The sequence below is a fragment of the Phoca vitulina genome, unplaced genomic scaffold (genome assembly GCF_004348235.1).
Source record: "Phoca vitulina isolate PV1807 unplaced genomic scaffold, GSC_HSeal_1.0 scaffold37, whole genome shotgun sequence".
In the NCBI taxonomy this organism is placed as follows: domain Eukaryota; kingdom Metazoa; phylum Chordata; class Mammalia; order Carnivora; family Phocidae; genus Phoca; species Phoca vitulina.
Genome location: NW_022589740.1, coordinates 14,435,497 through 14,445,680, shown reverse-complemented (window position 1 = coordinate 14,445,680; position 10,184 = coordinate 14,435,497). Strand labels below are relative to the sequence as shown.

The 10,184-nt window shown below is 41.6% G+C and overlaps 1 protein-coding gene across 1 annotated transcript in view; it reads right to left on the bottom strand.

Moving 5' to 3' along the window:
- Nucleotides 1-6,711: 6,711 nt before the first annotated feature.
- Nucleotides 6,712-10,184, bottom strand: part of RORB (RAR related orphan receptor B) — a 185,648-nt gene continuing 182,175 nt past the window's right edge. Inside the window, exon 10 of the mRNA XM_032427637.1 lies at nt 6,712-9,990. Coding sequence (XP_032283528.1) covers nt 9,835-9,990 — 156 coding nt within the window. The 3' untranslated portion in view covers nt 6,712-9,834. The remainder of the gene's footprint in view (nt 9,991-10,184) is intronic.

Genomic DNA, 10,184 nt, shown 5'->3' with positions numbered 1-10,184 from the left:
AGTAGTGGAAGTAAATATTTGTTGAATAAATGTTTGTTACAGTACCTGATAGGAAATTAGAGACTCTCTTGGATTCTTTTCACATTTGTGTCAGGACTGCTAAGTGTTTTCAAAACCTGGTGTCTTTTCTCTGTGGCACACAAGTAGACGACATTTCCCATAACCTTTGCTGTTATGTGGCATCATGGGATTAATTCTGATTGGTGGAAGGTGGATAAGCCTACTCTGTCCAAACCTATTATGTAATCTTACATGTTCCCTCTTGCTTGCCTCATCTTCTGGCCACATGCAAAATGTCCAGTGATGAAGGTGACATGTGACATTGGGCTCCCCATTTTGACTGCTGCATCAGGAGTGCATGAGTACAACTATGATAATTTCCGTCTCTTAAAAAGCAGTGACTTCTCTAAAATTTCTTACTTGTACAGTGAAATAGCACAAGGAGTGATTAGTTCTCCAGATTCTCTTCCTTTTGATTGAGACTTTGTGACTTGATCAGACCAGACTGGGGGAATTTGAGAGGGATATGCCAAACCCAGGCTTTTATGTCCAATTTATTTTACAAATTGGGCTCCCTGATTTCTCTATTTTTGTTTCCTGCCCGGCTCAGTCTTCTGTGAAAATCTAGGAAGTTATGTTTAACCACTAATAGTCATTCAGACTCTTTCTCTCCTTGCTTTTGGCTAAATCTTTGGAGAAGAGAAGGGAAAGAGCGTTCTTTCGGTGCCTTTTGCCAAGGGGCTGCCATTTCCCCTCTCCACTGCTTATGGTAAAAAAGCATGTCTAAATCTGATGCCTCTTCAAGAGGGTCATTTGCTCCAGGGTAAAACCAGTGAAATGACAGCAAATAGTTGGGAAGCTAAAATTACAAAAGGAGACTGGATCTCAGTACATGTAGTTGACACATTTATTGAGTGCTTACACAATGCCATGCCCTGCTTCATGAACTTGGGAGATTTAAAGATCTGGGAGACAGAGCTGTAAAGAATTTTATAGTATCTTATAGTAATATTTATTCAACCAGTTAAACTTAGCAAGTTCAAGTTCAGACAACAGTGAGAGAAAGCTTGTATAGCATGGTGACTTGGGCATATGAGACACCCCGTTCCCCCACCAAGATGGCATTAGGGGGTCTGCTTCACTTCTACGTCTTCTCTAATTGGGTCAAGGAGCTGTTTGCCATGTGGGATGGGGGCCAAATGCTGGCTACTCCTTCGGTATCTGAAATGTCTTATGCACACTAGCTTGGTGTGATTATGGAAACATGTTGCCAGTTCTTACTCTTAAATAGGGAGTAGGATCTAGGAATGGAACAGTGCTTTGGGCACAAAAATGGCTTCATTCGTAATTTTTAATAATGCTATCGAAGGTTAATAACTGTCATTTTCTATGGTCCAACCAGAGTTTAAAAGTGGTTTCCTTCCGTGTTTTAATGCTGCCTAGATCTAGGTTTCTGGGGGAAAAAAATTAGATAATTTTACAGTCAAGAGTTTTGTGATCAGTTGTTGGTGGAAATTGAGAGGAGCCTGGAATAGCTTGAGATCATATATTTGTTGTCTCTGACCAGTCATTTGAAGACCTGATTAGAAACCATGGGACACAATGGTGCTCTAACAGAAAGATGGGGGCAGTTCTCTGTTTCTGTGTTCTCTGATCAAGGCCACGTGGGATCTGGATGTCTGGAATAGAGACACTGCTCGAAACACACTGCATGGGTCACCACTGGTTCCAAAGACATAATTATGGCTTTGTAAGGCTCATCTTGTTGTGTGGACCATGGCAAAATCTGTTAAATCTTGCTTTAACTACTAGTGGAGCATTTCAGCTCTAGGGACCCCAACCTGCAAGGGCCTCTAAGCACCCAAAAAATCAACAGCCTCTCTTAGAATTGCCTTTTTCAGCATCTCTGTGAGTCTGTGATTATCCTCAATGACTTTCTACTGTATCTTCACCTAAAACTCAGAGTATTCATATGTTAGTGGGCATTGATTTTGGTGGCGGAGTAGCTTGGTGCTGCTTTGTTAAAAAAAAAAAATCAGACCTAGAGACTTAGTCATCAATTATTTATTATCTGAAAGCTTTTGTCAGGTGTAGGGATTGTTACATCTATTTGCAAGCCTGTGGCGACTTGTTCCAAGAAAATGTTTGCAGAGGAGTTGCTCATGGCTCTGCTGGCTGGGGCCTCCTTTTATGAAAGTTCTAGAAAAGGAGAGCTACCATCTTTGAGAGCTGCTGCTCATATTTTAATTGCAACTTGGTGAGCTATGAGACTGCGGTGAAGTGTGGGTCTTTTCTCAGTGAGCACTTCTAACCCAAGCCAGGTCCATGAGGACACAAGAATTTCCAGAAAAGAATTATCTATTAGATCCTGGAAAAAGGGCAACTTAAGAGCCCATGGGATAATGTTTTCAAAGGCAAATCTGTCTATCTCCTTCATCCCCTCCTTGTTCCCTGTCAGGGGAAAGAAAATGATTAGGCGAGACTTTTTTCTTTTTCTTCTTTTAATTTTGTTCAGCATTAAAGGAGGGAACTTCATAAACATTGATTGTCATTTACAGAAAACATTCAGAAATCATGTGTGCATTATCTGGGAATGCTAACAGTATTCAACTAATAATTTACAGGACATAAAATAAGGACAAAAACCTATTACATTCTAAAGTAATATAAAACTCTTTTTTTTAATTGTTAGGGAGTGCTGTTTTATTCTAGTATATTTATAATAATAATTAAAAAAAACAACTCAATGCTTACTTCCTAAATGACTCAGGCTGCAGTTTTACTCACGTACACAGAAATTAGGGCTTATATATTAAACAAGGAGAGAGAGATCAGAAAATTGTAGATTTTAAAACTAGATGTCACGGGGTTTATTTGTAGTTTGCCTTTTGCCTCTATAGGCCAATAATAATACATGGTAATAATGTGATTAAGCTCCAGAAAAATCAATGGTGACTATAGGAGGCATTATTCTTTTAAAAAAGTATAATTATTATGCGTCTTAGAGTGAATACTTTTATTTTACATGTGTTTGGCAGGGCAACGTTTGTGCATTGCCAACCGTGGTGTGCATGCTAATAAGACGTATCAACTGCGCTTCACGGTGGCCCCTCTAGGTGCATCCTGTTTGGGAGGCACAGCCGAGCCCCCTGGCAGCCCGTGGTTCCAACTGCTGGAGGACTTGGAGTCGTTTTTCACTTTACACGTGTAGGCTGGAGCTAACATAAAAATCAAATCTCTGAATGTTGGAAGTAGATGAAAATCATTTCTCTCAATCCTAAAAGCAGGGAAGCATTGTCAGGGATTTAAAAAATATTGGAAAGTCTCATTTAAATCTAAATATCTTTTTTTTTTTATTATAAATCGATCATCATAAAATACTAGCCTTTTAAAGTCATATTTGGGATGCAGGAAAAGCATCAGGTTCATCAGACTTGCTCCTGCCTGTGTGGTTACAGCTCATGACACCTTCGATCTTCCTCCCTCTCGGTGTCTCCCCAACCCTCCCCCAGGTTCTTCGCAACATTTATTTGGTGAAGGTCAGTTATGGCTTCAGCGAATGAGTGATCTGACCTCAGGTTATTCATAAGAAATCAACGTGTACAAAAATAGTTTGTTCATCAGAAAGCAGGGTTTCTGTTCCTTAAGCTAGTCCATGCAGAAAGGATCTGGACAAAGCCACTTGCTACAAGGAAAGATGACTTACTGAGGCAACTTTTTTTTTTTTTTTTTAAACTTTCTTTCCTCACATTGTCTAGTTCAGATAGTGTTTGCAGGTCTTGGGCCGGTCTTCAGTACAAATTCTTTGGAGCAGATTTAATGGACAGCCCTGTCCCTTTCTCAGCTGTATTACAAAAAGAAGCATACACTTAACACCAATGACCCGTCAAGATGCTTAAACGGTTAACAACCAGTTTCTGAAAAGTACATAACACGCAGAATACGCAGAAAGGAAGCAAGTACATATTTGCTCTTTGTTGGTTTTCCCCCTCTAAAAAAATTGTTACAAAGTCTTAAGCTTAAACAGAGACATAGAAAAATCAGTGTATTCACTGTCTCCAGTTATTTACAGCAAAAATTACAGAGACAGCATACATTGTATTAGACCTTCCACAAGCATATATTAAAAGTAATTACATTTGAAAAAATATTTTTATTTTTCCTCTACATTTCTACAATACATACTCAGTTTTCTGTGGGTGTAGTTTGCACTCTGTGTGTGTGTGTGTGTGTGTGTGTGTGTGTGTTCCTCAAATGAAGCAGACAGTACTGTGCTTGGATGTGCGATCTGTAGCTTTTCAGACATACCTAACGTGTGTGTGCATGTGGTCAGGATGGAGGCACGCAGATGCCCTCCACCGGCCCCCGCCAGAAGAGTAGGGTTTAAAAGAAGGATCATGCTGCCCAGCTGGGGTGTGGACACTCTGCGCCTCCCTCAACTGGGTCTATTCAATGCCGGTCACCTTGTGCTTTAGTTTTGGCCATGAGAACAATCACTGAGCTGCTTTTTCTGATCCACTGGAGGTCGTGCTTACAGTCATGCAGGAGGCAAAGATTACTATGGCCAATTCACTTCGGAGGATTTTCAGCAGCTTAGGCAAAAAGTGCACAAACAGACAACCTCCATCAGCTGCATAGGAATCCCAGGTCCCGCACTTCAGAACATGGAGGACTGCGTGATCATGACTACAGAATACATTCTGCAGATACAACTAAGGGAAAGTAAACACGTGTCACAGATATCGAAGCCACATATCTAAAGAGACACATCGAGACTCAAAAGCATAAAGATCATGCGTTTGACAAGAAGAAAGTGGCAAGAAACCTAGCCACCTGGCTCTATGAAGCTAGGAGTCTGGGCAAGACAAATAGAAATGTCTCTCATAAGCCATCGTTAAATTGAATCGCTTGCATTTTTAGATGGCTTTTTTTTTTTTTTTCCTACACTCTTACTATATCCTCTGGGAGTGACAGTCAGATGTGGAAACCAAGTTGAGTATCAGTGGGCAAGAGCTCCGCGCCCACCCCCACCCCCCTCTCTAATTCATTCGGAGTCCTGTCTGGCCAGACTTACTCCAGGAAACAGGCCCCTAGATTCAATTTTGCTTTAAACCAGAGGTTGCAGACCGTGGACCCTCTTCTCCGAGATGTATTTGTTTGGTCTGCCCTCAGCTCTGAATCGACTGACATCACTTACAACTAGGGAGATTTTATAAGATTCAGAAGCGTTAGCAACACTTGGGCTTTAGCTGGCCTTCGGATGTCCCTTTTCAGATGGGGCATTTCCTTGCCGGCTGGCCGCTGAACTGCTCTCGCTCATTTGCATCAACTCCCTGGCCCTTTCAGGCTTTTGAATTTTTAACCCTTGCTTCAAATGAACATGTACCTCTGGGTCCTGAGACCTGTCCCCGCGCCCTTCCACAAAATAGGTTGTCAACTCCCATCTAATGACCCACCTGGTTTCCCATACCAGCCTGGGGCTTTTATTGGCAGTTGGAAACAAAAAATTAAATATCACTTCATCTAAAGCAGATGGTGGACTTTTCATCTTCTTGACACAGGGGACTGTGCAAAGGTTCACTACAGATGCGTACTTTCAAGTTATTGCTGCTCTATCGAACGGTGGCTCTGTCAGGGCACACGCATCCTTGCCTGAATTTACTGCCAACTGTAGGAACTTCACTGGAAGCAAACGTTTACAGAGAGAAGAGAGTCAGGAAAAAGTTATTTCTAATTTCCAATAGCAGTGGAATTTTTCCTTGCTTCTATAATACATGGAAACAAAGCACATGCAACAAAACGGACATCATTTGCATCTGACTGATGTTTTCAAAAAAAGCTCGTTAAGTTTTAGGTTGTCCTTGGGACAGAAGAATCGCTTTTGCATTCAAGCCTGGTACACATGGGATTGTGGAGAGTGAGCGTGAGTTGACTAGTCATGTGTGTGGTTTTCTACAAACAATTTAGCTTGACTGCTGTGAAGTTAGGTGTTGGACAAGGCAGCTATGATAGGAAGTGTCCTGATGTCTCCCTGGCACCTCTTGCTAATAATGTCCAGAGTTCACTGTGATTTAAGGTGTCACAGATTCTGCCCAAGAAGTCACATTAACCAAGAGACCACTATATTCTCTGTTTATACCTACACAGTGGTCCTTTATTCCAGAACCCTGAAGACAGTATTCAAATGAGGGAAATCCAGAAAGGGTATGTTTGTAGAGTACATCTCTACCCTCAGCTTTCATTCTCTGGGGGGGAGGGAGGGAAGCCACAGAATAAGGGATACAAAGACGACCCAAGTTGTGGACAATAGGAATATGTGTGGCGTATCAAGCCAGATTTGGAATCCCTTCTTCTATATTCCCTCCAGAATTTGCCTTTCCTTTTCCAGATCACAGATACACTGGAATTTGAATTCACACAACTTTACCTCCCTTGGCAGAGTCCGCTAATGCCCCTAAGATTTCTGTATTTTCCCTGCTCAGGACTTGTCTAGGAAGCTTGGGTTTGCTCGGGAGATGCATATTCCCATTAATAGGGAAGCTGGATTTTTTGGCTCTTAGCAGATTTTAGAAAATGAGACCAAGTTGTCCTTATTCGTGTGCAACTTTCCAGCAAGTCCACACAGTTAACAGCACAGAGTTACTGCTTATTGTTCTGAAAGCCTTGTCAGAGAGGTTCTCTTGTTGGCATATTTAATTTATGCCGTTTACGTTTTGTTGTCATTTTCCTGTTTTTTTCCCCTTCCTCCTTGATGTACTTTTTTTTTTTTTTAAATGAAACATCCCTGAGTGGATAGAGTGCAACATGTGCATCAAGCAGTGATTGTCATTTACGAAGCATGAAGTGAAGCTCACGGGTTCTTTCGTCCAGTGCGCATTGTGGCGTGAAGGTGTTGAGAAGGGACAAAGACGGCATGTGGTACAGAAAGTTGTCCTCTACCAAATTTCAAAATACCTTGAGATGGGGTCATAGGAGATGTTCAAAAGGCAGCTTTTAAAGGCTTTTGTTACCACTGAAAATATGACCGGGTTCTCTTTTCAGGGACAGATTTGGCAACTGGGGCGCAAAATGGACATCTCTCTTCTCTACTGAGGCGGGCTGAGCATGTACTGGTTTCCACTGTTTTGTTCTGATTCAATCGCTAGCTGCTTCCTGTCCCCTCGCTTCAAAAGGTTCCTGCCGTCCCAGTGAAATGCTTGCACTAGTGGAAATGGCAAACAAACTCAAATCCAGGACCTCCTGAGGCAAATGTGGGGAGCAATCCTTTTCCTACATCACCCATGGGACAGGGAAGGAAAAAATTCTCAGCCACTTCATCAACTGAGCCAATTTAAATCCTCTAAGGTAGACTGGAGGAAACAAATGATTCCCTTTGCAACGGAGCAGGAATTACAGGCCGACAACGGAAAACACTAGGCCAACAGAACAATGAAAACAAAGTCTGACATAAGTTCAAAGCTCAAAGGGAAACACCAAGTAGACACATTAAGCATTGCCTATCACAAGCCAATCATAAAACATACATTGCATTTGGAAACGGCTTGGTTTAATTGAGCGCCTTCCATTACCCTGTTTTCCTAGCAATCAGTAAAGTAATCTTTCCATTAGAAGGAAATATGACTCTTGGAATTAATTCTTTATACAAAGAGCTAGCAGGAGTGACATTTACACCAGAAACAACCAAGTCCCTGCAGCGGCATAATATGCAGTCTGCAGCTGTCTTCTTAGACACCGAAGGTAATTTGGTTCAATGTAGTTAAATTAATTGAATATAACAGTAGTTGAGAAAGAGAGTCATTATTTTAAAGCCTTTTTGTTTTTCCCCATGGGTTTGGAATTCATCAATCATGAGGTGCGAAAAGGCTCTGTTCTCTGGAAGAAAAGACTAGCACTACGGTCTGATCATGAAGGAGGGGTTCTGTGGCATCGCAGAGATGGCTCTCAAGACCATGTAACTTTAGGAGAGCATCAGAGATTAAAAGGAAATCAAAGTTTCCACTGATGGAAACTTTACGAAGCAGGTGTGCGTGCGTGTTTGACGAGGAGGAAAGGGCGGGGCCTCGTGAGTCGGCGGCTGGGCTATGCTTATGCTTACGCTTACGGGAGATGGTGCATGTCATTGTCTTTTACACACAGCTTGGCTCTAGCTTCCTTTTTTAACAACTCTTGTTTGGGGTCAGCTACGACCCAAGGCATTGGGCCTCCAGAGCTCAGGCCGAACAGGCTGCTTGGGGTTTCTGTTTTCCTGGTCCTCAGCTGGCTTGCAGAGCAGGTGGAGCAGGAACACTTGTCCTAGGAAGTCTGAATTCACTAAGCCTCATCTCGCCTCTTGCATTCTGTACTTTGTACAAGTTGCTAAAAAAAAGTAAGCCCACGCTAGATGGATGATGCAATGTCAAACTGCATAGAAAATAGTTTTGGCTTTGGGGTGTATTAGTTCTACAGAATAACTCACATCTGTCGAGTTCTTGCTCTGTGCTTACAGTACAGCATTTTGGAGTTGAGAGAAATTAGAGGCCCCCACACTAGAAGGACATATAAAATCCTGTCTCCCCCTTTATTGCTGCGTTTTCTAACAAACTTAGCAAAGAGAATGCACATAAAGAACTGCTTCTTTACTTTGTAGGTGCTCTTTCTACTTCTTCTTTGCCAAAAACAAAAAACAACAACACAAGAAAACCCCAAAAAGCCCCCCAAAAAACCCAAACCAAAACAAAACAGGTTAGAGAGAACATGTTTACATGAAATGGCATCCGGACCCTGGGTTCTGATTTCCGCTGTGACTCTAATTTTATTAGAAAAAAATTGCTGGTGGTCAAACCTACAGACTGCATTTCTCTGCTGAAGATACAATAAGCACCAAAATCAGTTTCTTTCCCAGCCCGAAATCCAAAGGAAAAAAAGAAGTGTTTTGCGTGTCCTGCTGAAAAATAGGAAACAGTGATTGTTTGGTTAAAAAAAGTCCTGGACTCCACAATATTATCTGTGGCCTAATTCTTAAAACAGGAAAATGGCTTCCAAATACCTCCCCCCGCCCTCAATATTTACCATCCTGACAAGGCTTTGATGTCACTGATAGAGCTAGAGTTCTTATATAGAGGCTGTGCGTTATATTTATTCCTTTATAGACTTATCTCTGAATTGGTACCATCCTGCCGTAGACGATAGTTGAAAAGTCTGGCTGGGAAAACAAAATCCTGATTGTCTAACATAAAGGTAACATATAACACAGAAGGGAAATAATATGAGAGAGCCTGACTGAACCTCCTTCGCTAGTGGGTATGGTATTTTAAGCCACAGTGCATGTGCAGGTGTAGGTAATAGTCATATATAATATTCTCAGATATTATATAGTTATTACATACATGCACAGTGCTTTCCAAGACAGCTACAAGTTTACACATGCATCAACTATCTAAAAACATAGAAATAGGTAAGCCTATTAAGTGGAATTTTCTTAAATTATATTTGAACAATTAACAGGAAAAGTAATCATGTAAAGTACCGCTCTGTTCTCGTATATATCTACAATAAAATTCTATAAACAGTTGTCTCCCAAAACATACCCGAATAAAATAAAATTAAAAAAAAAAAAAGATAACACCCAGTGTCCTCTATTTGTATATTTATGGTCATTTCAAAAACAAACAAATAAAAGAGCCCCACTCAGGTGCATATTTACATTCTTCAAACTGTAGCGGTGAAAAATAATTCTATTAAGTGCAGGACATTCCTAATGTTGCAGTAGACATTTTTCTTAAGTCTTCATGAACACATTGCTTTTGTCTTAATGGTGGTGCATTCCATGACTAGGAGACAATCCTCTGGTCGCCTTCATTTGCAGACGGTAGCACAGTCAGGATTAAAGAGCTCCTTGTATAATGGAGGAAAGAGTGTGTTCACTATGTCTGGATGTGACTGTTTGAATACCTGCAGCTTCTCCCCGTGCAAGTTGCAGACCGCCGTGATGGTGGGGATCTTGGCTATTAACTGCAGAGTGGGGAGAGACGGGGGAGGGGACAGAGGGGGAAGGAAGCTCATTAGTGCTCTGTCTTCTGAATCAGTGTCCTTCCTGGCCTCAGATGAAGGCAAATGGCTTTGGAAAAAGATGTTCGGAAAGAAAGAAGGCTCACTCTCGGCTTCTCCTTTCCGCCAAAACAAAACAAAACGCGCCTCCCACCCCC